The sequence below is a fragment of the Oryctolagus cuniculus genome, chromosome 4, assembly GCF_051225735.1.
Source record: "Oryctolagus cuniculus isolate XC-2025 breed Fujian yellow rabbit chromosome 4, ASM5122573v1, whole genome shotgun sequence".
Taxonomy (NCBI): Eukaryota; Metazoa; Chordata; class Mammalia; order Lagomorpha; family Leporidae; genus Oryctolagus; species Oryctolagus cuniculus.
Window position 1 is genome coordinate 110,443,004 of NC_142870.1, and position 26,181 is coordinate 110,469,184.

The following is a 26,181-nucleotide window of genomic DNA, read 5'->3' on the forward strand; positions in this document are numbered from 1 at the left end:
AAGAAATAAGTGTTTTCATTATACTCTCTAATTAGCTTCTATGACTTGGACCCCAAATCAAGAAAATTACAATTGAAACCAATACCAGTAAAAAACACATTAACTTTATTACAAGTGTAGTTTAAAACCAGGAAACAAATAAGCCACAACTAATGCATGGCAGAAATAAGAAATAATGTCATCGTGGTGTTTGATCAACACTGTATGACTGACTTTGTGGAACTGAAAATTTAATGTCCAAAGATCAGGCTGTGAAATAAATTAGTATGTGGAAAATAGGATGGGGAAGGGTGGTAGCGAATATTTCTACATTCACTTCAAAGGAAAAGGACCACAGTGAAACTATGACAACCAACAACAGAAAGTTGTGGTTTAACTTACAAAATTTAAAAGCCCAAAGTTTATAGAAAAAAAGTTTTATAAACTGACTTTCTGATAACCCAAAATGTTTACTTATAACTGAAGTTAATTTCTTAACTGTTTATGGAATATAATGTATCAAATTTAGAAGCCAGGTGATTTCTAGTATGCATAAAGTTTATGTCTAGAAACTTTTTAGAATATTTATTTTAAAAAGTGCATAATAGGCATAAAAGAGCTTATCAAAATATTTTCAAAACTCACCATATTTTCACTTCCAGTAATCTAGAAGCTATTAAAACATAAGTTCAATCAAATTCTGAAACTTTTGACAAAAACATCAAGTATCTATTTAAAATTTTGAAAGCACAGTCTCAAATAACTCAAACCAAAAGTACTGACCGTTGGTTTTCTTCAGAATACTAATTTTAAATGAAGGAAAATATATTTACAGTTTTCTAGCTTTTAAGAAACATTTGTTTCATTAGAAAAATTACCTCTAAAGGAATATATTAATAGAGAAATAGCACAATTCTTATTTAGTACCTAAATTTCATAGGCAGAAATACGAACTTTTTTAGTTTATATATTGGTCAATGGAGTTCACAAACAGCAACACTCTTGGGCTTCTACTCTTATGGATTTTGCCTACATTTTTTGGGGTAAGGAAATAAAAAAACCCACAAGTCAAACTAAATCATGTAAACCAACAAATTCTCCTTCAGTAAATGAAGGGTAATTCTAAAATGCAACATAAAAAAAGGAATTAAGGCAATTAAAATTAAAACTTATCCACCCAAAATAGTACTACTCTAGTATAATTCATTCTGTAAAAAGCTGAATGTATAAGACATAAAAGCCAAAAATCAAAAATAAGCATTGCAGTTATGATGCAGAATCAGGTTTGCTTTTACTCCAGTGAATGAAAAATAATGGTGACAACTTGAATGAATGGAAATCTAATATGAATATATGCACCTTACCAGAGATGTTTGATTTACCAAAGACATCTTAGCAATTCCATATTCCTCACAAAGTCAGTATAACTGCTGTAAAAAAATCAATTGTGGTTCTGAATACCCATTCACAGTTGACCTCAACAATGTATCTGCTGTAGGAGACTGGTTATCTGTGACAGGTAGAAGCATGTGGTGATCTTCAGTGCCAAGTGGAAGAGACAAGGGTAAAGTCATATCAGAAGGTTTTACGTCCAGAGTTTCTGACAAGGGACTTTTTTGTATGGAATCTTGTTCACTCAAAGTATGATCCTCTACATTGGAATCTAGAGTTTTATCTGCACCTGAAATGGAAAGGGGAAAAAAAGTATGCTATCTTTACATACAAAACTCCTGAGATAATCTACTTAGCATTCCTAGGATTTACATTTGAACCTATATACCTTTACTTAAGCTGTTTCTCTTTTGCTCATCCCTCATCATCTAAAACTCATTCTGGCTCTCAAGGCTAAGTTCAAGCACCACCTCTATTATAAACATACAGTTAATAATTCTGGACCAGGGTGAGCTGTTTCTTATTTACTTTATCACACATTTGTTAAGTTTCATAAACTTCTGGCATCTCTCTTACTGCTATTTAATATTCTACTCAAGGATACTCTGAATCCTAAAATCCTCAACTAGACTATAAATTCCTTGAAGGTAAATTACTGTTAGAGAAGTTATACTTCTCTAACACCTTCAAAGTATGGAACACTGATATGCCATAATAAATACTCTATATCATCACTGGAGGTTTTAATGAGTTCATACTGTTCTGAGTAGCTGAACATTTTATAACTTTTTAAGTTATATTAACTTTTAATACATTACTTAGAACACATGCATACATTTCTTAAATAACCAAATACTGGGTTTCTAGTATACAAAAGCAGTTTTTCAAACTCTCTTCAATTAAGTCAGTCCCACTGGTGGCAATTTAAACTGAAAAGATGTACTGTCTTCAGATTTTCGAGTAGCTTAACATGCTGCTATGTGCTGCCATGGATTCAGTTTCACTATCCTCATTAAACAGACAAAACAGAATTTACTTCCATAAAATTATAATTCTCCATATTCTTCTACTCTTCAGTTCAACCAGTCAAGAATACAGCCCGTGCTTTCTTGTCCCAGTGACTCTTCACAATGTTCTCCACCTAGAAGGAACCCTCCTTTCCCTATCTCCATCCTTTGAACTCTTCTCCACTCTTTAAGTTCCCCAAAATTAAGTCCTTTCCAGTGCTCACCTCAGAAAAGCTTACTATCTTCCTCAGCATTTTTGTGTTTATTATGTCCTAGATTATCTCTTATAGTTATTAATTTAGATGTTTGGTTTCTATACCTGGTAGTAAGCTCTTTGAGGACCAAAACTATGCCTTGTTTAATTTCATGCTCTCTGCATATTTGTGTACTTTATAAGTATTTAATAAGTGGTCTTGAATGAACAATTCACTGCAGTTTTCAGATGCTTCCAACCTAATCCTTTTGATGTCATGTTTGCTCTAAGAGATGTAATATCATATCATATTTTTCCCCCCCACAGGCAGAGTTAGTGAAAGAGAGAGACAGAGAGAAAGGTCTTCCTTCTGTTGGTTCACTTCCCAGATGGCTGCTCCGGCCGGCGCGCTGTGCCAGTCCGAAGCCAGGAGCCAGGTACTTCCTCCTGGTCTCCCATGCAGGTGCAGGGCCCAAGCACTTGGGCCATCCTTCACTGCCTTCCTGGGCCACAGCAGAGAGCTGGACTGGAAGAGGAGCAACCGGGATAGAACCCGGCGCCCCAACCGGGATTAGAACCCGGAGTGCTGGCGCCGCAGGTAGAGGATTAGCCAAGTGAGCCGTGGCGCTGGCCAATCATATCATCTTTATACACTGAAAAAGCCTACTGTTATTTATCATCATGACAAATAAAATGGTAAGCACTGGGAAACTTTTTCAAGGATTCATTTTAAGCAACAGACTTAAAATTTTATAGCCTGGCTTTTCATTTTTATGTATTATAAAATTTTGGGTTGCCTATTTTCCTACTTTCTCTCAAACATTTCAGGACTAGTGTTTGTGATACCCTTTTATCCTGAGTTATTCAGACTCTAGAATGGAAGCAGTGATATCCAGCTTGCTCACATGTTCCTTCATTCTTGAAACTATTCTTAAGTTTTTAAAGGAGGAAATTTTTTTTATTAGAAGCTCAATATAAAAAGAAATCCAGAGAACATTTCTGCTTTACTCATGTATATATATCTAAAATTGTTAAAATGTACATCTCAACATTTTAATGAATAGCACCAATATAACAGCAACAAATTTTAAAAATCACATTTACCAGAATGGACTTTTGTTTTGTGCTTCTTTAAATTTTTGATATCTGTATAAGAATTTCCACATAATTCGCAGATAAACGGTCTTTCTCCTGGGGGAAAAAAAGTTTAAAACCTTAATATTTTAAAAGCTGCTAGTTAAGACAAAAATATAATGTTCCAGAATATAAGGTAAAAACTATTGTACTTTTTATATTTGGTTTTAAATGATTATTTTAATCATTTGGTTACAATAAAATGACATGAAAAATCCTATACACATAGGCACTCTTACAGAAAATGAAGCCCTATTTCAGGAAAAATCAGTTTCTTCATTAAAAGAAATTGTTTCCAACAACAACAACTATAACAAATTTATTCTTTTATTTCTATCAGATACTTAGTGAATTGCACTGGATGGCATTCACTATAAATATCTGATGGAAATATTTATGCCATATTCTGGCAAATATATAGAGGAAGAAGCAAAACGCCTAATTATAGTTTCCGCTTTCAGGTACCTTGAAATTAGAAGATTCTTTAAAAAATATTGGCAGTATGCTACAATCATATAACTGTTTTAAAATAAGGAACTGTTCATTTAAGAAGCACGAAAATACAAATAGAAGTTTCCAACAAACTTATTAAATCTCTACTAGGTATTCATTAATCTAGGTAAGAATTGTGAGGAGGGATTTTGAAACAGAGCAGTATACTTTAAGTAACATTTTCCTTTAAAATTTGTTTATAATTAGTATTTTCTTCATATTACTTACAAACTACTTCTTAGAACATGTCTTAAAATTTATTCCTAAAACTTGTATACTAAACATTGTTTAATAAGAAAATCTGATCTTAGTATTATCTATCCCTTTTCATTTGTTGGAATATCTTTGCAATTTAGTTCGAAGCATTTAAAAACTATTAATTATCTGGCACATTTCCTGGGAAAACTGTATGATTCTTGACCAAATTTAACATTCCCAATAACTAAAAAAAAAAAAAAAAAAAAAAACAAAAACCTAAAATACGTAAATAAAAAGTTGATATTTATACATTAAATATTGTTATAGGTAGAGTATGACTAGACACCATGAAGTCCATAATGGTTTAAAAGTCAATGTTTACATAAAAAGAAATTAAGAGAGAACAAAAAATAATACGTTCTCCCTAAACACAGACCTGTATGGGATCGAAAGTGTTTGTTGAGCTCTCCTGAGGAAATAAAACTTTTCCCACAAATACCACATATGTATGGTTTTTCACCTAGATGGAAAATAAAAGCGAAGTGGTGTACTATACCAATAAAATATTTAGCAATTACAAATAATCTAAAGTAAGCTGTTCTAAAATATGATTTATAAAACTTCTATTATATTTTATAGATTTTAGTGACCCAATTTCAAATGAATATTAATAGTTATCTTATACTGTTCATATAACCTGATACTTTTCACATATTAAAATTTTATTACTTCAAATATAATTTCTAGTAGAGGTGAACTGAGTAATGAGTTAAGTTTTTATATGATTAAGACATGTAAATCATTACTCTTTTTCATTTATTATCTATTATATTATCAAAGGAGAATGAGTATTTAGAGATGATTCTATTAAAAAATGTAACCTACAAAAAATGAAAATCTCTGACCAATACAAATTTGCTTCAAAACTAATACTTTGCATATGATCTCAGAAAGTCTGTGAAGGAAACCTCCTAAGAACTTGTAAAATAAATGTTCTATCCAAACCCACTCCCTATCCCTAACATCATTCCACAATTTCATCCAAAGGAAATGAACCTTGAAGACGCTGAGGTCTTCTAAAGTCATAAAACATATCTCAATTCAAGTTCACACATAATCAAAATTTTCTACTCATTTTAATCTGTATCAATTACAAGGTCAAAAATTTTACCCACCCTGTATTTTTCTAGAAAATGTTAGCTTTTATATCTAATTTATAAATATGTGAAAATCATAGATATGGCTTTGAGAAGTGCAAACACAGATAGCTAAATATAAAGTCTGTAATCTCGGTAAAGGCCCAATTCCCCTTTTTCCTTTATTCCTTATGTTTAGCAGTTTCTTTTTGTCAAACTCTTACCTGTGTGTTTTCGAGAATGAGTGATAAGAGAACTGGAGACAGCAAATGCCTTCCCACAGGTGTCACACACGTAAGGCTTTTCACCAGTATGCCTACGGACGTGATAGGTCAGTGTGCTGGCTTGAGCAAATCTCTGTCCACACCTATCACAGACATAGGGCTTCTCTCCACTATGCTTCCTATTAATAAATAAAGTTATACTCTGGTGAGTAAAAAAATTTGGAGGTTAATTTATATAGCAAACATTCTTCACAAAGATTTTTATTTCATCTCATCTTGAAAGGCCAACACTGTAAAATTAACAGTTTTCTCAATGTACACTGCCAAAAATAACAAATACCAAAATATCAGTTCTGGTTCTAAGATGTATTAAAAAAAAAAATCTCAGGGTCGGCACCATGGCTCACTTGGTTAATCCTCTGCCTGCGGCGTCAGCATCCCATATGGGCACCGGGTTCTAGTCCCGGCTGCCCCTCTTCCAGTCTAGCTCTCTGCTGTGGCCCGGAAGGGCAGTGGAGGATGGCCCAAATGCTTGGGCCCCTGCACCTGCATGGAAGACCAGCACCTGGCTCCTGGCTTCGGATCGGCACAGCGCCAGCCGCGGCGGCCATTTGGGGAGTGAACCAATGGAAGGAAGACCTTTCTTCTCTGTCTCTCTCACTGTCTGTAACTGTACTTATCAAATAATAAAAAAAAAAATCTGTCATAAACTTTATGTGTTTGTCATGGACCACTAATATTCAGGCAATTATTTTCATTAGTTCATTAGTTCACTCTCACTTGTCAGGTCTCCACGAACCACTGGCACACCTTCACCCATCATTACTTCCTGCTAATATCCTTGTCTCCTATTTCACTGAGAAAAATTTCATCAAAAGAAAATTTCTACCATCACAACTCTGCTTATAAGGATCTGCACCTATATGGTTTGCCTTCCCTCAGGTTAACTTGATCAAGAGGATGAAAATTCATCTAAATCCAATAGTTTGATTTGTATAGTACTTCAGATATTACTCAATATTACTCCTACAATTTTCCCCACTCGACATCATCTTTCCCCACTCCACTGAATCATAGCCTACAAACATTGATAGCTCCTATCTTTTAAGAAAATAACAAAGAATATCCCTGACAGCACTTGCTCTTCCATTTCTCTACTTTACCAAAAATTTGCGTTCTCAATGTTCCACTTCCATTGCTTCTCTACTTGTCTCTGCTAAAAATGCTTTTGTCAAAAGAGTACTCACCTCCCATTTTGTTAAATCCAAACCAATTCGAGCCTTCACCTCCTTTCACCATCAGAATTTTACACAAATGATCTAATCACTCCCATCTGGAACAATTTCCTTTACTTGGATTCCAGGGCAGCCCACTTAACTACATTTCCTCCTATTTTGGCTGCCCTTTGCTAGTCACCTCTGCTGGTTGTTGCTCATCTCCCAAAAAATCTTAAGATTATAAGGCTTCAGGACTCAGTCTTTTTATCTATTTCTATTCATTTTCTTGGAGACTTATTTAGTGTTACAGCTTTATTATTATTATTATTATTATTATTATTTAAAGGTCTTCCATCTGCTGGTTCACTCCCCAAATGGCCGCAATGGCTGGAGCTGTGCCGATCCAAAGCCAGGAGCTTCTGGGTGTCCCATGCCAGCGCAGGGGCCCAAGCACTTGGGCCATATTCCACTGCTTTCCCAGGCCAAAGCAGGAAGCTGGATCGGAAGTGGAGCAGCCAGGAAACGAAATGCTGCCCATATGGGATGCTGGAACCACAGGTGAAGACTCAGCCTAGTATGCCACCATGCCAGCCTGTGTTATAGCTTTAAATACTACCATGTGCTGGTGACTGCTAAATTTATATCTTCAAACCAAACCCCTCAACTCCAGACTCAGATAACCAATCTCTTATTGCACACATCTCAGAAGTTTAATATTCATCTCAAATTTAGCACGTACTCTCTCTCAAACTTCTTTTATAACCTTCTCCATCTTACTTAATGTCAACTTTATCTTTTCAGGTACTCAGGCCCAAACCTCAGTATCATCTTTGACTCTTCTTTCAGACCTCATATCCGAGCTGTTGGTATTTTTTTATTGTGTTAGGTGTTTTTTTTTTTTTTTTTGACAGGCAGAGTGGACAGTGAGAGAGAGAGAGACAGAGAGAAAGGTCTTCTTTTTTGCCGTTGGTTCGCCCTCCAATGGCCGCCGCGCTGCGGCTGGTGCACCATGCTGATCCGATGGCAGGAGCCAGGTGCTTCTCCTGGTCTTCCATGTGGGTGCAGGGCCCAAGGACTTGGGCCATCCTCCACTGCACTCCTGGGCCACAGCAGAGAGCTGGCCTGGAAGAGGGGCAACCGGGACAGAATCTGGCGCCCCAACCGGGACTAGAACCCGGTGTGCCAGCGCCGCTAGGTGGAGGATTAACCTATTGAGCTGCGGCACTGGCCTTGTGTTAGTTCTACCTTTAAAATATATTCAGAGCCTGCTACTTATTTATTTATTTATTTATTTATTTATTTATTTATTTTTTGACGGGCAGAGTTAGACAGTGAGAGAGAGAGAGAAAGATCTTCCTTTTTCCACTGGTTCACCCCCCAAATGGCCGCTACGGCCGGCGCGCTGCGCTGATCTGAAGCCAGGAGCCAGGTGCTTCTTCCTGGTCTCCCATGCGGGTGCAGGGCCCAAGTACTTGGGCCGTCCTCCACTGCCTTCCCGGGCCACAGCAGAGAGCTGGAATAGAAGAGGAGCAACCAGGACAGAATCCGGCACCCCAACCGGGACTAGAACCTGGGGTTTAGTCAAGTGAGCTGCGGCGCCGGCCGAGCCTGCCACTTATATCCATCCTCCACTGCTACCACTCTTTCCTGAACTGTCATCACTCTCACCTGGGTATTATCAATAGATTCCTAACTGGTCTCCTTGCTTCCATTCCTGCAATCCTGTGATCTATTCCTAATATAGCAGCCAGAGCGATACTCTGAAAATGCGAGCAGGACTGTATCACATAATTCTCAGTCTCAAGATGAAAAGCTTTATAATGGCCTACAAACTAATTACCAGAGGACCACACTATCACTGTATTCCTAGTAGCTTCCTCCTTATATTCCTTTCCAACCATGACTTCTTGTTGTGAATGTGCTAAGAATACTGTGTAGTAGAATCACAATTAGAACTCTACAGTCCTGAATTTGAATACAGTAGTCTATTCATAGAACAATGGTGATTATTAACAAGAATAAAAGATGAAAACAGTTCATTTTTTACCTTGCATGAATCTTGAGATTGCTAGAAGTTGCAAATTGTAAATTGCATACATCACATTTATAGGGTTTTTCCTCACCATGATGCATGCGACTATGGAAGACTAACTGGCATTTCTGAGCAAATCCTTTATCACACAGTTCACATTTGTATGGCTTCTCACCTAAAGGAACAAGTAAATAAAACTTACATTTAGAAGGAAATATTCTGTTTTAGGTGCATAAGCTATATAAACTTGCAAAAGTTTCATCAACAATACTAGCTTTGGTAGTCAGAAAATGTTAATTGCTAAAAGTAAAAGCAAATAGGATCTTTTTTTTCAGACTACTGAAAATACTGGTAGAATTAAATTAGTTTCTCGATTCATAATACTGAAAGGTGATCAATTAGAAAATACGTATTACATCCTAAATGGTACATATCTAAGAGTACCAATGGTGCTCATCCTTCACCACCACAAAGAGGACATGCAAAATAAAGTAAATGTTGAAGTTAGGAAGCATGCAAGGAGATGTTAGCACTATCTAAAAACTGCCCTGAATTGTTAATTGTATTTTCTCTTTATCTGTCTTAATAGTTTTTTGTCTGTCAAATCTTAGTAAACTAGAACTAAGTTTATGCTTATTTTGAGTGAAAGTGGTAGTAGCAGTTGATGTGTTAGGACTTAAAATACCAGTTTCAATAAAACCACCATTAAAATACTTATTTATACCTACAAATATATTTTTAACAGTCTAACATTGCTAAAATACTTTTATGAATAGAATATGCCAAATTTCTATAGTCAATAATTGTACTATAAGAAAATATTATAATTACAGTAGGAAACAATTTTCTCTCCCCACAAAACAGTCTTACCTGTATGCGTTCTTACATGTGTTTTCAGCTGGTTACACTGCGTAAATGCCTTTCCACACAAGTGGCACACGTAAGGTTTGACTCCTTTATGTATTCTCATGTGCCTTCTCAAGCTGCTGGCTTCTGAAAACACCTTCCCACAGGTATTACACATTGGCTTGGCCTTGGAGTACCTCTCATCCAGCTCCTCCCTAGAGTTCTCCAGCTCATAAGGACTCTTGACACTGGCTATATTAGACAGAGAATGTTCTCTCAGGGCACAGTTTGGCTGTGACTTTCCACGTTTCCGTTTCACTGTAACAGTCTGCACAGTATCTTGTGCTGGAAAGGTATTTTCCACAACTGATGTCAACTCAAGTTCTGAATTATCATTTCTTTGTGCAACTTGTTCTACTACAGATGTAGACAATTTATTTGCATCTAGGAATAATTCAACAGATGCATTCTCTAAAATGTCACTGGGATATTGCACGGTTTTATTCGGCCCTGTTTTCTGAGAGTTGAAAGTCTTCTTCTTCTTTTTAGTTTGAGATGACTTCTTTGCTAATGCCCCTTGTTTAGGATTTGCCTGAACTAAATCTGTAGAGACTTCTGATTTCTCTCGATTGCTATAATCTCGTAGAGTAAGAAGACAAGTCTGTTGGTTCAATTCAATGTTCCCAGTAATACTAGATATCTCTGTAGAAGAGGGATTAGCAATAAAAGCAAAATCTTCCATCTTTATTTTACATTTAGTGACCACCTCTTCCACTTTGAGATAGTCAGCAGCCTGATGAATCTCTTTAACATTCCAACTGTAAGGAAACAATGCGGCTAAATGACAATATTCTCATCAGAGTAAAACTTTTTGAAATAGAGCTGCACACACAGCTCAGTGCCTTTAAGACTTAATGGAGCAGATCACTGGAAAGGGCATAACTAAGAACAACCAATTTACAAAATTCATTCATTCAAAATACTGTTTAAGCAAGTCTCCAACGTTACAGAACTTAAAAAGCTGAAAAATAATGGCTATTTATACCTGCCAGTGCAACACTAGAGAGAACCAAAATGTTACATTTTTCTGGCTGTTTTTTAGAAAAGCCTAAAACCAAGAAATAGATGTTGGTTCCTCATCACCTCCTCCCATTCATTATGAGGCCTCTTCAGAGAGCAACCAACTTTTCTGGGTTGGCAACAGGAAGCCTAATAAAATTTGCTTCCTACTACTCTCCCTGCTCTTCAAACTTTATTGTGCATAAGAATCAACTGGCATCCTGTTAAGATTTAGATTCAGCAGGTCGATGATGGGGCCTGAGATTGTACATTTCCACTGTACTCCCTGGTGCTGCTGATGCTGATGGTCCACAGAGCATAATTGGAGGAACAGATTTTAGAATGTGTGAAGCAACTTTGAGCAATTCTCCCACCTTTTTGGTGATACTCAACCCAAGTTAGCTAGAGAGTGTGTCACAGCAGAATGATTCAGAAAGCTTAAGTCATCTTGTTCAACATTATCTACCATATGTGATACTAAAAGGGATATTAAATAACAATCCCTGCCCTCCAGAAGTTTACAATACAGCGAAAGTTCATTTGATTAATCTAGTACTGGCTGGGACATTACCAACTCAATTAAATTAATCAGGATAAATCAACATTTCTAGAAACTTCAATTTTCTTAGCTGTAAAATTAGCTGAGTTGGTATTAACACCAATTACTTTTTTTTTCTTTAGTTAGCTTAGATTAAGTAGACTTATAGGCTAATTTTGAAACCTAGCCACTTGTTTTGAGAATATTTTATCCTTTGGGGAAATAAATCCCAAGTTCCTAAACATATTACAAGTAACTTTTGGTATATAATCTGAATCCGCTGGATTTAAAAAAAATTATTGGGGCCAGCACTATGGAGTAGCAAGTAAAGCCGCTGCCTGCAGTGCTGGCATCCCATATGGGTGCCAGTTCAAGTCTTGGCTGCTCCACTTCCAACCCAGTTCTCTGCTATGGCCTGGGAAAGCAGACCCTGCACCCACTTAGGAGATATGGAAGAAGCCCCTGGCTCCTGGCTTCGGATCAGCACACCTCTGGCCCTTGCGGCCAACTGGGGAGTGAACCAGTGAATGGAAGACTTCTCTCTCTGCCTCTTGTCTCTCTGTGTAACTCTAACTTTGAAATAAATAAATTAATCTTTTAAAAAAATTACTTATTTTTTATGATCTTTGGCTATATTTAATAAAAAGCAAAGAATCTTTGTAATCAAGATAATGTCTCCTTGCAAATAGCACAGATGCCCCAAATGTTATCTTGTTTACAAAATGATCTCTTCAAAAACATTAAGTATTTTTATTGATTTTGTTACACAATCTAAAGAGTACAGTAAAAATGAGAGACTTACTAGAACATAATTTTACTTTACCACTTACTATATTTAATGATTTTTTGGTCTCAAATTGTGATTGTGCTTAGTATTCCATAATGGGTATTAAGGTCCGCTAGCCTTTAAGACCAGCACAAACCAGCATTAAGCTGCACACTAATTGTTCAATACTAAAACAGTAATTTATACCAGCTATTTAATGGACATCCTGTAATTTCAGTCAAGAGAAACAATCAGCAATAGTTTACTTAAATAACTGATCTGCTTTTATTTATCAGCATTAAGTTATCATGCTTCCAAACTTATTTTTGTCATTTGAACAGCCATTGAAGGTCATTTAATTACATACTGCTAAGTATGTGGCTAAAATGCTTGACAAAATTAGTTCATGTTAACACTCAGGACATGCTCATGAATCTGTAATAATCCCCATTTCATATACAAATGAAAAATCAGAGGTCCAAAAAGTTAAGTAACTTGTCCAAGATCAGAGTATTGCAATCAAGATTTAACCAAGCTAATCTGGTCCGTGAGCCCACTTAATTATCTATTATTCTGCCTGATTTCTTAATCACTAAGTTGTATATTTTGGTATGAGTCTTCTCACATTTCTGGCTGGGCTCAAACAATTAGCTCCCCAGGGAAGACAGGGCCAGGAAAGAAGGCTTAACCAGAGATCTGGCTCTTTTTCACACTGAATCTTTGCAAGGGCTCAAAGAATGGTGCTCTGCAGTGTCTTCAAATCAATGTAAGATTCCCCTCTTCCTGTCCCAACAGAATTAACTAAAAAAGGGAAACCATTACATTTAAAGTCAACCAAAATTCACTGGTTTTGTAGCTATTTTCTATCAGTATCTTAAATTCTTAGAGGCACCTGCTCCTTTATTTATTTTTAATGATTTACTTACTTATTTGAGAGGGGGAGACAGAGATCTTCTATCAATTGATTCACCCACCAAATTAGTGCAACAGCCACCAGTTTTCCCACATGGGTGCAGAGGCCCAAACTTTCCTAGGCACATTAGCAGGGAGCTGGATTGGAAATGTAACAGCTGGGTCTTAAACCAGAACCCATATGGAATACTAGCACTGAAGGTGTCAGCCTAACCCATGGCACCACAACACCAGCCCTACTGTTCTGCTGCTTTAATGTTTATAATAAAACTGTGTCCTTTTCAAAAGGATAGCACTGATAAGCTAAAATGTGCATGTGTCTACCTATAGAGATCACCTGAGAAAGAATGAATGTATTTCAAATATTAATTGTAGTTATCAGAGGGTGGCAGAATTTCAAGAGTTTTCTTTCTTTTTTTTGTTTCTAATATTTCTTCAAGAAATGTGAAATTTTAAGGGGAGATGAGAGTAGAGAACATAAAGGAAGGAGACTAATAGTTATTAGAGGTTGGCCTCTGCACAGCTATACAAGGTATCATCTCATTTTTGCAACTGAGGCCCAGAGAGGCTGCATCTTGCACTAGCTGACATTCTAAAGCCTACAGATTTTTGTCAGAGGATTATCAAAGCTACTCCTGGTTAAACTTTTTTTAAGAAATGGAGAAAAGCAGATGGGATAGTTTGATCCGTGTTTGTTACTTTTATCTCCAACAATCAGCAAACGCATTGCTACTAATCTAATTATCTAGTTCATTTATGTAGGGGAGGCGCAAAGTGACTGTACTACCAGAATCCTCAGAATCTATTTTTTGTTAACAAAGTGACAGCAGTAAGCATCTTAAAGAAGCATCGGCACTAGTAGGTTAACAGATAAGAGTTGCTGCCATTTATGCTCCAAAGAAGGTATCTTCCAGAACTAGATTAGGACTAAGTCCTGAACACTGTAACCCGGCAGGCAAGGGGAGCACTGAAGGTCTGAGCACAGAGGTTGGCTCTTCCTTCTTTCTCCATCTATGCTTTACTTCTCCCTGTTTAAGAGGGAGAGGATCGTAAGGGAGAGAGACTGGAGACCAGGAGAATATAAAGGCCAAAATGCAAAGGGCAACTGTCATTCACTAAGAATTCATTTTGTCTGATACTCAAGTTTACATAACTGAAACCACAGGCTTTGTTTCAGTGATGTGTCAGAATCTTACTGTTTAAAACGCCATTTTTGTACTTATCAAATATCTGCTCATCTCAAATCAGTGATACTGACATCTTCATTAAAACAAACACCATGGAGGGGCCTGCACTGTGGTATAAGGGGTGGAACCAAGGATTGTGGCACCAGCATCCCATATGGACACCAGTTTGAGATCTGGCTGCTCTGCTTCCGACCCAGCTCCCTGCTAAATGCACCTGGGAAAGCAGTGGAAGATGGCCCAAGTCCTTGGACCCTGCACTCAGGTGGGAGACCTGTGGCTACGGAGCCATTTCGGTCATTTGGGGAGTGAACCAGCGGATGAAGATCTCGCTCTAGCTCTGGCTTTCAAATAAATAAAATCTTGACACACACACATACACGCTCAGTGTGCATAAATATCTGAAGACTGAGTTCAGAGACTGAAAAAAAAATACAAATCACTTTAGCTCTAAAGACTACTGACTAGTATAACTGGAAATAAAATGTGTACTTTACCTGTCAAGATTTAAAGTTCCTGTGTATATAAACTCCAGGAGTTTCTGAAATCCATCAGCCTTCACCTGACTCTGGTCAAGAAAGACATTGTTTTCAGATGTGCTTCTGTAGATTGCACCAAAATACTCGCTAAAAGACGCTAGCACGTTCCTATGAGCCTTAAACTGGAATTCCCCAATCACTATGGTGCAGTCACAAAGGAAACCTGCCTCCCGCTGTTTGTTCAGTCTCTCTAAAAGGTGCTCACAGTGGTGCGAATACTGCATTTTGGTATCAGAATGGACTTTTACTCTTGATCTAAAAGACAGAAACAAACAGTGAATCAGCAACCGTAAGTTTTACTCAAACATTCACACAAGCAATTGGTAGGAGTGAAAAAGGACAGGGGCCATACCATGAACCAGAATAAAGTTAGTTCTCCATTTATCCCCCCTGAAAATCCTTCTCAAACATACACGGTAAGAATGAGGCCACTATCAGCGCCTTTCCGTCTCTATATCATCTGAGACACTAATGCAATCTTTTGGACACACAATAAGTGGCGATGAATGAAAACAATTTCAGAAGCTGACAAGGGCTGCAAATTTTCACTTTTTCACTAGCTGAACCCTCAATAGACAAGCATGTTAAGTCACTTAGAAATGATTCCCTGGGACAGCACGGGGACGAACATGGCATGAGTTTCAAAAATCTGCTCTCAAATCGCCCAAACCCTTTCGCCGGCCGCGGTATCTCCGAAACGAGAGGCGGCCACTGGGCGAATGCGCCGGGCCACGGGTTGTCAAAGGCTCTGTCACTGGCTCCGAGGCGGCCACACCCCCTCCCCTCCCTCTCGCTCCTCATCGAGCGTCATCGGAGAGTGACAACCAAAGAGACAGCCTTGGCGGCTTCGGCTGCCCTGCCCTGTCCTCCGCCCAGCTCCCACTCCCGCGAGTTCACACGGCAGAGGTTGTGGCCAAGGCCACCACCGGGGCTGCTTCGCCCAAGCCTTCCCACCTTCGCCCCGGCCCGTGCTCGAACCACAAGGAGCCGCCCCCACAATGGCCCTGCATTTGGGGTGGGCGGGAATGGTGGGCTTGGGGGTGAAGTCGGAACTCACCGCTAGCAACCCAAGCGGGAACACAGTTTCCTCACTCTCTCTCCGCCATCTTGGGAGGACGTCACCGCGCCACGCTCCGCCTCTCCCTTCTTCCTCCACGTCGGCGTCACATCCGGGTGTGTCGTCCGGCAACGGCGCAGGAGGTTCTGGGGCGGTAGAGGGCCGACGCCAGCCGGGGCCAGCGGGCTGGCCCCGCGACCCCACTCCCCGGCATGCCAGGGCTGCCTCGAAACAGCAGGCGTCATGGACCCGACAGCTGAGGGTTATCTCACAGCTCGTCTTTCTGGTTCTGAGCGTTCTGGCCGGCCAACAGTCGGCACCTCGCGCTCGGCCGGGCTCCTGGACGGAAGCCGGGGAGCGCCGCGCCCCGGGCCGCGCTCCCACAGCCAAGCTGCGCACTGCATGCTGGGGCTTGTAGTTGCTCGCCGTCTCCCATCGTCACCCCCTTTCCTCGGGCCCCCCCAGTGGGAACAGCTGCTTTGTGTACTCGGGCTGACGGTCCTGGGGGCTCGTCTGATCGGAGACGGATCACCCCTTTCCCCTCTGCGTACCCGGAAGGTCTTTGGATCCCCTGGGTTTTGTTTGCATCAGCCAACGAGAGATGAGTTTCCAGGATACCCTTACCTGGTGTCAGAAGTCCGAGATGCGCGAAACCCAAAGCAGAGGGGCACACGGGCATGCGCAACATTAGAGGGAGGTGGGTTTTACACCGGAAAAGGTTTGCCGGCGTCTGGAACTGGAGAAATTTTAATGCAATTATTTACATCTTATTCAGATTTTGTAACAGTGAGGAAAAAGGCACCGCTTGGGCCGGTAATATGCGGAAGTATCAGAAACAAGTCTTGCAAAGGTGGATTTTCCCCTCGTATCTGTGGACATCGTAAATATCAGAAAACCAAGGGATGATTGGCTAAAAAGTCTTTTGTCGTGGCCGAAAGAGACTATTGAAAAAAAAATGGGATTCAATTTGTCTCTTTTGAGACAACCCCCACCCCCTTGCTTTCTATAAATTCCTCTCTTCCTGGTAAGAAACATTTTAAAATAAAATGCACATCCGTTGTGTTCATAAGGAAAAACTGGAGTTGCACCCTTTCTTGTTTTTATCTTTCCGAGTATAATTTTGAGAGCTCCCTTTGTCGTCAGAACCCTTTCCGACAATTTTAATTCAGAAATACTTGTGGACCTAGCTATCAAGCAGGACAGCTAGGATAGAGAATAAAACATGGTCTCCTGGCGTTTAGGGGAAAAGGTGATCTAGAAGGCAAAGCTGTGGAAAATCTAGTGGCATACTACAAAGAATATGTAGTAGGAGACTGGCTCACAGTTTTCATACTGTTTGAGCTGCCCTTCTGCGCGCTTCTTTCAGCGATAGACTCTGAGTCGAACTCATGTTTTTAAAATCCGGGTCCTTCTTCCATATGGCAAGATTTCAGTGAAAACATTTGAAAGTTCAAATTCTCAGCAATCAAGAAAGGGAAAAAAGGTAAGGGGAAAGAAAACGTTATTGTTTCCGCCCGGTTTCGAACCGGGGACCTTTCGCGTGTTAGGCGAACGTGATAACCACTACACTACGGAAACTGCCCTGTTCCATGGCGCTCAGGAAGTCCTTGATATACTTTCAGCACATGTACGTAGGCTGTTTCAACATGCAGAATCAGTTGTAATTTTTAACAGGATGCAAAGAAACACCGCGAAACGTGAAAACAACCGCATGTCCAACCGAACTGTTTCCAAAGTGTGAATCTGCGTACGAAATCCCCGTGTGCTGCGGTAGACACCAGGCACCTGCTGACTTCGTTCCCTTGAGCACTCTTTCTTCCCGAGACCGAAGCGTTTCCATTATGGGTCCTTCCCCTGCGAGGCGCTTCCCAGTCCCGAGGGCGAGCTGCGGGCAGCGTCCAGCGCCGCCGCTCGGATTCGGCCCTTCACCGAGGGACGCCTGAATGACTCGGGCATTTCCTCCTCGCGCTTCCGAAGAGGTTCCAGTTTGCGCGCCTGTTTGAAAACCCGCCAAAGGGTGTGCAAAATCAGAGGCTTTGGGACAAGCAGTGTGGTTTTTTTTTTTTTTTTCCTTTCTTCTCCTGAGCTTCCCGCGACCTAAAAGGATCTCACTTGTCTGCAAAGGGGGAGGGAGACTCGTCCTTGGGATTAAAGCTCAAGGCTAGGGAATGAGAATGAGTTTTCGGATGACAGCGGGGAATTTAATGCAACGTGAGAGGTCTACCATTTGACTTGCGTACATTTCGGTTACGAATGAAAGGAAAGATGTTCCCCGCTTCCCCGCACACTGTCTAATCTCATTCCTTCTCGGTTCTCCAGGCTCCCCGCAGGCCCCGGGACGTTCGGACACCTGTGAAGCAGAATTCAATGGCTGAGGGAAATGAAACTGTTTTCGCGGCTCTGCGGGGTGTGCGGGAGGTGCACTCGTGAAGAGTGAGATTCGTTTCCTGGGAAGGAAAGTGGGATTTTCCTGATCACGATATTCCCGCACTGGGGGGCTGGGGTGGCTGCACTGGGCGCTCCCGACCCAGGGCCTGCGCTCGGGCCCAGGCTGCCTCAGGCCGTGAAGGGCCTCTGTGACGCGGCATTCCAGGCCGAGGGACCCCCGAGCCCGCAGACTGAGCGGCCTGGCGGCCGGGGCGGCGGCGGCATGAACTATGAGCACCTTCCCGTGGTGATCGACAATGGCTCGGGGGTGATCAAGGCGGGTATGGCCGGGAGCCGCGAGCCCCAGTTTGTCTACCCCAACATTGTGGGCCGCGCCAAGGGCCAGAACTGGGCGGTCGAGGGCGCGCAAGAGCTGTGCGTGGGCGACCAGGCGCAGGACCGGAGAAGCTCGCTGTCCATCAGGTACTGCCTCCCGGTGGCCGGCGACCGGGCGCAGGGGTGCCGGGCGGGCGGAGGCCGGGAGGCGGCCACCGCCAGAGCGCCCCGTCTCGGGGGCCGCAGGGAGGGCCTGCCAAGGCGCGGCCACCCAGCCCCGGCGGGTCCGGGACATCCGACGACCCAAAGGTACTCGCTCACTGTACTACAGAGAAGTGTCCAAACGTGGACACGAAGACTGACGGATGTTAGCTAATTCCTGGTAGCTGCTGACATTTGGGGTTTTACTCTTTAATTAAATGAGATAAAGAAAGTATACTGTAATGTAGGAAGTTCCCAGTTTTACAAGAAAAAGGCAAAGGGACAACATTGTAGCCCAGGGGATTAAGCCGATTAGAGTCCCAGCTGTATCACTTCGATCCAGCTCCCTGCTAATGGGCCTGGGAAAGCAGCAAAAGATGGCCCAGGTGCCCAGGCGCTTGCAACCCACGTGGGAGACCCAATGGAGCTCCAGGCTCCTGGCTTCCACTTTAGCCTGGTCCAGCTCTGGCTGTTATGGCCATTTGCGAAGTGACCCAGTAGATGAAGATTTCTCTCTCTCTCTCAATCTCTCTCTTTCTGCCTTTCAAACTTACAATTTTAAAAACAACAAAGAGAGAAACTGGTAAGCAAGAAATAACGGTACAAGAAGGTAGTATCTGTGCTCATTTTTGCACCACTATCTTCTCTGAGGGGCTGTGGCAGGTGCTGTTCATGAAGGGACATTGCGAATAAACACAGGGACTAGGAACAGAAACTGGAAAAGCGAACGCTGCCTTGGTCTTGTCACTCTCCCCACAGCTACCCGGTGGAGCGCGGTCTCATCACTTCCTGGGGGGACATGGAGATCATGTGGAAGCACATCTACGACGCCAACCTGAAGCTCAAACCCTGCGAGGGCCCAGTCCTGATCACGGAGCCGGCTCTGAACCCCTTGGCCAGCCGACAGCGCATCGCCGAGGTGTTTTTTGAGCACCTAGATGTGCCTGCCTTCTACATGTCCATCCAGGCTGTGCTGGCTCTCTTTGCTGCTGGCTTCACTACTGGCTTTGTGCTGAATTCAGGCGCCGGGGCTACCCAGTGTGTGCCCATCTTTGAGGGCTACTGTCTGCCTCATGGTGTCCAGCAGCTGGATCTGGCAGGCCTCGACCTCACCAGCTACCTCATGATGCTCTTGAAAGACCATGGGATCATGCTGCTCAGTGCTGCAGACAGAAAGGTGGTCGCAGACATTAAGGAGACCACCTGTTATGTAGCAATGAACTATGAAGAGGAAATGGCCAAGAAACCTGAGAGTATAGAGAAAGTTTACCAACTCCCCGATGGGAAGATGATCAAGCTTCATGAGCAGCTCTTTCGTTGTCCAGAGGCCCTCTTCTGTCCAAGTTTCATGAACGTGGATGGCCCTGGCATTGATAAGATGTGCTTCAGCAGCATAATGAAATGCGATACAGAGCTGAGAAATTCCTTCTTCTCCAATATTATCCTTTCTGGGGGATCAACCTCTTTCCCTGGCTTAGACAAGCGGCTGGTTAAGGATATAGCAAAGGTGGCACCCGCCAACACGCCAGTACAGGTTACAGCTCCCCCAGAAAGGAAAATATCAGTGTGGATGGGAGGTTCTATTCTTGCATCCCTGTCTGCCTTCCAGGACATGTGGATCACTGCTGCAGAATTTAAAGAAGTGGGGCCCAACATAGTACACCAAAGATGCTTCTGAAATGCAGATAAAATGGTTAGAAAAAAATGTTTTTTGTATATGTGACAGAAAACTTTCGCTATTATGTTTCTGGGAGAACAGAAAATATTTCAGTGATTGGGATGCCCATGTCTTTGTTGCATTTCTATAAATAGGGTAAATAATAATGGTGAGATACTCAAACAACACATGTTGAGTAGAACAAAGTTAAATGCTATGCATTTATTTATTTACTTGCAAGACAGACACACAAAGAGGGTGAGACAGAGACAGAGCTCTTCCATCTGCTAGCTCCATCTCTAATTGCCTTTAACAGCCAGGCCCAGGAGCTTCATTCTAGTCTCCTACCTTGGTAGCAGGGCCCAAGGACTTAGATCATCTTCTGATGCCTCCCAGGTGCGTTAGCCAAAGGCTGAATCCAAAGTGCAGAGTAGGCGGTACTGGAAGAGCACTCCAATATGAGATGTGGGCATCCCAGGCAGCTACTTAACCCATTGTACCACAATGCCTGCCCCTTGAAACACTATTCTTGACCTCGAAGAGCTTATATTTCCTTAAAAGAGAGGGCAATTGAGGTACAATGTGCTGTGTGTCCAATGAGTGCTGTAAGATGAAAGTTTTTTGAAGAAGGGAAGTAAAGGAGGTTGCTGTGCTGCTACGGGTGGCATTAGGGTGGGTGGGGAAAAAGAAGGCAGATATCCAGGCAAGCACAATGAGATGAGAAAGGAACCTGTGATGAAAATGGACAAAGTGTATTCAAGGCATGCTGAATAGACTTATTATGTTACAATGAAGAGCGCGTATGCAATGGTGTGAGTTATGAGTAGGGAAGCAATTGAAAAAAAGATTTATTTATTGGAAAGCCAGAGTTAGAGAGAGAGAGAGAGAGAGAGAACTAACTTCCATCTGCTGGCTCACTCCCCAAATGGCCACAACAGGTGTGGCTGGGCCGGGCCCAAACCAGTAGCCAGGAACTCCATCCAGGTCTCCCATGTGGGTGGCAGGGGTCCAAAGACCACTGCCTTCCCAGGCACATTGACAAGGAGCTGGATCAGCAGCAGAGTAGCAGGGAGCTGCTTATATGGGATTCCGACATCAAGGGTGGCTTAACCTACTGCACTATTATGCCAGCCCCACGAAGGCAAATTAAGGCCAGGGACTGAAAGGCTTTATGTGCTAAATGTCCTATAGCCAAAGGGGATCAATTAAAGATTTAGAAGCAGTAGACACAGGAATGTTAAGGTAAATGTGGAAGTGATTTGGAGAATAAATTGGAAAGAGCCTTGATGATTTCGTAGTTAGGAAATTGTTAGAAATAAAGTAGCCAAGTCTTGTGCTCCAGACTATCAGCAATAGGAAAAAGAAGAAATTATGAAAAACTGACAAGACTCCATGACGTGAAAGGGAAAGTTGGGACTGAGATGTTCTGGATAGCTAGAGAATGGTGGTATTACTGATATAACTCAAAGTATTTAGTGTTTGCTCTATGCAAGGTACTGTGCTAAGCGCAATGGGTGCTAAATCAGGAGTAAGATCTAATCATAAGAAACTGTCAGTCTAGTAGAAGAGATGAAGATCATACCTAAATGCCAGTGACACAAGGTAGAAAGTGGTTTAGTGACCTAAAAAATATAAAATACTCTGTAGATCTGTAAGAGGGTCTAGTACCATCTGAAGATCAAGTTAAAGATTTTTCTAGTAGATTTAGCTTTAGGTCTTTGTTTAAAGGACAGCTAGAATTTATTTTTTTTAAAGATTATTTATTTGAAGTCAGAGTTACACAGAGAGAGAGAGGTCTTCCATCTGATGGTTCACTCACAACAGCCAGAGCCGCCGATCGATCCAAAGCCAGGAGCCAGGAGCCTCTTCTTGGTCTCCCACGTGGGTACAGGGGCCCAAGGAGTTGGGCTGTCTTCTACTGCTTTCCCAGGCCATAGCAGAGAACTGGATAGGAAGTGGAGCAGCCGGGTCTCGAACTGAGGCCCACATGGGATGCTGGCGCTTCAGGCCAGCGCGTTAACCCACTGCGCCGGCCCCAGGCCAGCTAGAATTTAAACCCAAAGAAGTGCCTTTCCCTTTGTATTTAGGGACAATGATTTGTATGACTTAAGCAAGTTGTTTAAACATTTTGAAGACAAATCTCTTCAGTAAAATGGGGTTTCCCAATCTTGTCTGTCTCACAGGGTCACTGTGAAGGTGAGATAATGTACTTACAGGCACTTTCAAAATGCAGTATGTTGCCTTTGAGAATTAGAGAATTTACAGTTCTGGTCCACTTCCTCCATGGCATCCAGGTATGCCTTTGTGTTGTCCAGTGGTGCAGTCAGGAGGTATAGAAATATACAGAACCGACCAGAGAACTGCAGAGCCAGGGCGCCAAGACAATAGGCATGTACAAGTAGTAGGAAGAAACTGGGTTTGGCATGATTAAAACCTTTGTGAAGAAGTGCCCTTCATTCCTTGATTGTAAACAAGACTAGATTGGGTAACTTGTAGGAAACAAGGGCGGTGGAAACAGCTGATGCTAGTAGCATCCCTATATTAACAAGCATTGCAGAGGATGATCCTAACCCCTCTGTTTAAAGCAATTTAAAGAAAATATAGCTCATCATAGCATTTTATACATCAGTACCCCAGAGAGTGAGGCAAGAAAGGTGTTATTCCCATTTTAGAAGTTTACATATTGCGACTTGAAATGGTTAAGAGATAAAAGTTTAAAGTGATACTGAAGTACCTTGCTCGGCTAGCCGGGCACATGGCCTCTTGGGCAGTGAATTGATTAACTAGCTGGCAATATTCTTATAGATTCACTAATAGTTCTTTCCCCTGCAGTAACTCGAGATAGGGGGAATAAAACGTGAACATTCAGTTATAGTTCCCTCGCTTTAAAAATGGTTGCAAACTAACCCTCCCCCCTCTTAAAAAAGATATTTATTTATTTATTTCAAAGAATTACACAAAGAGAACAAAAGGCACAGAGAGAGAGAGAGAGGGAGGTCTTCCATGTGCTGGTATACTACCCAATTGGCCGCATAGGCCGCAGCTGTGCCTGTTGGAAGCCAGGGGCTTCCAGTTTCCTCCAGTTCTCCCAGGCGGGTGCAGGGCCCAGGCACTTGCTTGGACCACCTTTCACCGCTTTCCCAGGCCATAGCAGGGAGCTGGATCAGAAGTAGGTCAGCTGGGACTCTAACCGCACAGCACCTATTTATTTCATTTTTATCTGAAAGAGTTAGAGAGAGAGGTAGGGACAGAGAGAGGTGTTCTGTTTGCTGGTTCACTACCCCAGAGGGCCGCACCGGCAGGAGCTGCGCAGATCCGAAGCCTGGAGCTTCTTCCAAGTCTCCCACTTGGGTGCAGGGGCCCAAGGACCGTGGTCATCCTCTACTGCCTTCCAGGGCCACAGCAGGAAGCGGGACTGGAAGAGGAGCAGTCAGGACTAGAACCGGCGCCCAAATGCCAGCGCTGCAGGCCAGGGATTTAACGTTACCCCCTCCCCCCTTTTAACTTCTCACTTTTACTTCTCTGAGATCAAGAACCAATGGAGACAACCTCCCGCAGTTCACCCAATCCAACAGAGGTTAAACGTTTAAGATCAGCCGAACAGTTATAAGCCACTTACAGTGTAAAACGTTTAAGATCGGCCGACCGGTTATATGTAAAACCACTTACTCTGGACCTAAAAAAAAAAAAAAACCATTTCTGGCGTATTCTTTTTAGTCTTAATGACTACAGTCATTCAGACTTTAAAGCAAAGGCAATGATTGCAAAGCCTTTCTTTCCTAAGAAAAGGGAGATTCCGTCCTTAATATTAAAACTAAGAATGAAGTAGTAACATAATAAAGTCCATCCTCTGCTTAAGAAGCTTAAGAAGCGAGAGTTCAGAGAAGGGGACGGGCGCCCATTGGGCCGGGCGGGCACCTGGTTTCATCAGGGCTGCCTGGGAATCTATTTTTACAAAGTCCTCCAACCAGTGTGGCAAGTAAAACTTGGAACCGCTGTTCTGTGTGGTCATCTCTAAACATTTTCCTACGAACTCCGTTTTCCTATGAACTCCATTTTCTTTGACGACAGTCAAGGCGCACCCGCCTCCGGTCCGTAAAGCGGCTCCACGCAGCTTCGCCTCTGGAACAGCCGGAAGATCAGATCTAGACGCCGGCTCGACGCGGGGGCGGGGCCGCGCTCGGCCTCGTGGCCGGATACGGAGCTTTGGAAAACCTCGCGATAGCCGGGGACGCTCGGCCTCGGCCAATCCGCGCGCGCAGCGCCGCTCCCTTTATAAGACGACTCCGGCCGGCGCGCGGCGGGCTGAGGAGGGTGGGCTCGGGAGGGGCCCGGTCATTTCTCATCTAACCCTAACTGAGCAGGGCGTAGGCGCCGCGCTTTTGTTTCCCCGCGCGCTGTTTTTCTCGCTGACTTTCAGCGCGTGGGAAAAGCCTTGGCCTACCGCCGTCCACCGTTCATTTCGCAGTAAACAAAAAATGTCAGCCGCTGGCCGGTTCGCCCTTCCCGGGGACCTGCGGTGGCTCGCCCGCCCGGCCCCCGTGCCCCGCCTGAGGCCGCGGTCGGCCCGGGGCTTCTCCGGAGGTGCCCAATGCCGCCGCGAAGAGTTAGGCTCTGTCAGCCGCGGGTCCCTCGGGGGCCAAGGGCGAGGCGCAGGCCGTCTGGCCGCAGGGAGAGGAACGGAGCGGGTCCCCCAGCGTGGTGCGCTTCCCTGAGCTGTGGGACTTGCACCCGGGACTCGGCTCAAACACGCTACCTGCCGAGGCGCGCTGCAGTGTGCCTTCCCTCGTTATCGAGGGTGTGTTTGTGGACCCCAAACGTGGCCGATGGGGCCGTGGTGCGTGCACATGGGAGCCGGGACGCACTTGCAAGGTTGGCCAGATGAGTGGGCAGTGAGCCAAGGTTGCCAGCTACAGGTTGCTGAGTATGTCTCACTCTCCCGCTTTTTGTTAGTAAAGTCTAGTTCGTGCTCTGCAGATTTCGAGTTGTTTTTACGTCTTAAGGTAAATCTCACCGAGTTCCTTATTCCGGTATGGAAGAGCAGTGATTTGTGTGTATGAGACCTTTAAATAGTTCCTATTTAACTAGAGGAGCTAGTAGCTCTGTCAACGGAAATTGTGTTCCTCAACAGCTGCTGCTGGGGCCAGCGTTATGCCACTGCTGTGTAAGCCTCCATTTAGCGATGCCGGCATCCGGTAATGGTGCCCAGTGGAATCCCGGCTGCTCCACTTGCGATCCTGCTCCTTGCTGGTGGGCGTGGGGATGCAGTGGAAGATGGCGCCAAGTGCTCTGCCCCTTGCACGCTGAGGGAGAGCTAGATGAAGTTCCAGGCCCTTGGCTTCGCATTAGCCATTTGAGGAGTGAACCAGCAGATGGAAGATCCGCTATACCTCCCCCCAACTCTGCCTCTCAAGTAAATATAGTTGCGCGTTTTCGTCTTTCCATCTCCCAGTGAAGTGTTAAGTGATGAATGACAAGGATGTATGCCCTCTTACGTGATCTCAGCCTTTCCCGTGTTTTTTTTTTTTTAATAAAGATTTATTTATTTATTTGAAAGGCAGAGTTTCGCAGAGGCAGAGAGAGAGTCTTCCGCTGGTTCACTCCCCAAATGGCCACAATGGCCGGCGCTGCGCCCTTCCAAAGCCGGGAGACCGGAGCTTCTTCCTGGTCTCCCATGTCGGTGCAGGGGCCCAAGGACGTGGGCCATAGCAGAGA

At 43.0% G+C, this 26,181-nt stretch overlaps 3 protein-coding genes, 1 long non-coding RNA gene and 1 other non-coding gene across 10 annotated transcripts in view; 2 read left to right on the forward strand and 3 right to left on the reverse strand.

The window, feature by feature from the left end:
* Positions 1-7,869, forward strand: part of LRRC34 (leucine rich repeat containing 34) — a 31,934-nt gene extending 24,065 nt beyond the window's left edge. Inside the window, exon 11 of the mRNA XM_089330965.1 lies at positions 7,774-7,869. Coding sequence (XP_089187091.1) covers positions 7,774-7,806 — 33 coding nt within the window. The 3' untranslated portion in view covers positions 7,807-7,869. The remainder of the gene's footprint in view (positions 1-7,773) is intronic.
* Positions 83-16,639, reverse strand: MYNN (myoneurin). 4 transcript variants are annotated; one of them, XM_089330963.1, is made up of 8 exons: positions 16,530-16,639; positions 14,807-15,103; positions 9,875-10,668; positions 9,020-9,179; positions 5,756-5,934; positions 4,832-4,915; positions 3,676-3,762; positions 83-1,660 (listed from the first exon to the last, which is right to left on the reverse strand). In XM_089330963.1, the coding sequence occupies exons 2-8, from the start codon at positions 15,070-15,072 to the stop codon at positions 1,398-1,400; spliced, it is 1,833 nt and encodes a 610-aa protein (XP_089187089.1). In that variant the 5' UTR covers positions 15,073-15,103; positions 16,530-16,639; the 3' UTR covers positions 83-1,397. The 4 variants fall into 4 exon arrangements, with proteins under 4 accessions (XP_089187089.1, XP_089187090.1, XP_008264687.3 ...); XM_089330964.1 differs by lacking the exon at positions 16,530-16,639 and adding an exon at positions 15,906-15,968 and having other exon boundaries at positions 9,875-10,102; XM_008266465.5 differs by lacking the exon at positions 16,530-16,639 and adding an exon at positions 15,906-15,968.
* Positions 16,640-17,410: 771 nt separating this feature from the next.
* On the reverse strand, positions 17,411-17,483 carry TRNAV-AAC (transfer RNA valine (anticodon AAC)). The gene has a single exon. It is a non-coding gene; the product is annotated as a tRNA-Val (tRNA).
* A 302-nt stretch (positions 17,484-17,785) lies between these two features.
* Positions 17,786-20,672, forward strand: ACTRT3 (actin related protein T3). Of its 2 annotated transcripts, XM_070072540.2 has the most exons (3): positions 17,786-17,922; positions 18,225-18,755; positions 19,569-20,672. In XM_070072540.2, the coding sequence occupies exons 2-3, from the start codon at positions 18,556-18,558 to the stop codon at positions 20,485-20,487; spliced, it is 1,119 nt and encodes a 372-aa protein (XP_069928641.1). In that variant the 5' UTR covers positions 17,786-17,922; positions 18,225-18,555; the 3' UTR covers positions 20,488-20,672. The 2 variants fall into 2 exon arrangements, with proteins under 2 accessions (XP_069928641.1, XP_002716430.1); XM_002716384.6 differs by having other exon boundaries at positions 17,833-18,755.
* A 1,533-nt stretch (positions 20,673-22,205) lies between these two features.
* On the reverse strand, positions 22,206-24,600 carry LOC138849341 (uncharacterized). 2 transcript variants are annotated; one of them, XR_016232577.1, is made up of 4 exons: positions 24,385-24,599; positions 24,086-24,142; positions 23,763-23,881; positions 22,206-22,410 (listed from the first exon to the last, which is right to left on the reverse strand). It is a non-coding gene; the product is annotated as an uncharacterized LOC138849341 (long non-coding RNA). The 2 variants fall into 2 exon arrangements; XR_011388066.2 differs by lacking the exon at positions 22,206-22,410 and having other exon boundaries at positions 23,388-23,881; positions 24,385-24,600.
* Positions 24,601-26,181: the final 1,581 nt, after the last annotated feature.

Bases quoted from the DNA above. Each gene is read 5' to 3' on its own strand.
- MYNN (XM_089330963.1), bottom strand. From the start codon at position 15,072: ATGCAGTATTCGCACCACTGTGAGCACCTTTTAGAGAGACTGAACAAA. The intron at 10,669-14,806 runs GTAAAGTACACA...GTTTCCTTACAG, and splicing joins GGAACTTTAAATCTTGACAG to TTGGAATGTTAAAGAGATTC. The intron at 4,916-5,755 runs GTAAGAGTTTGA...TTTTCCATCTAG, and splicing joins TCATTCTCGAAAACACACAG to GTGAAAAACCATACATATGT.
- ACTRT3 (XM_070072540.2), top strand. From the start codon at position 18,556: ATGAACTATGAGCACCTTCCCGTGGTGATCGACAATGGCTCGGGGGTG. The intron at 18,756-19,568 runs GTACTGCCTCCC...CTCTCCCCACAG, and splicing joins AGAAGCTCGCTGTCCATCAG to CTACCCGGTGGAGCGCGGTC.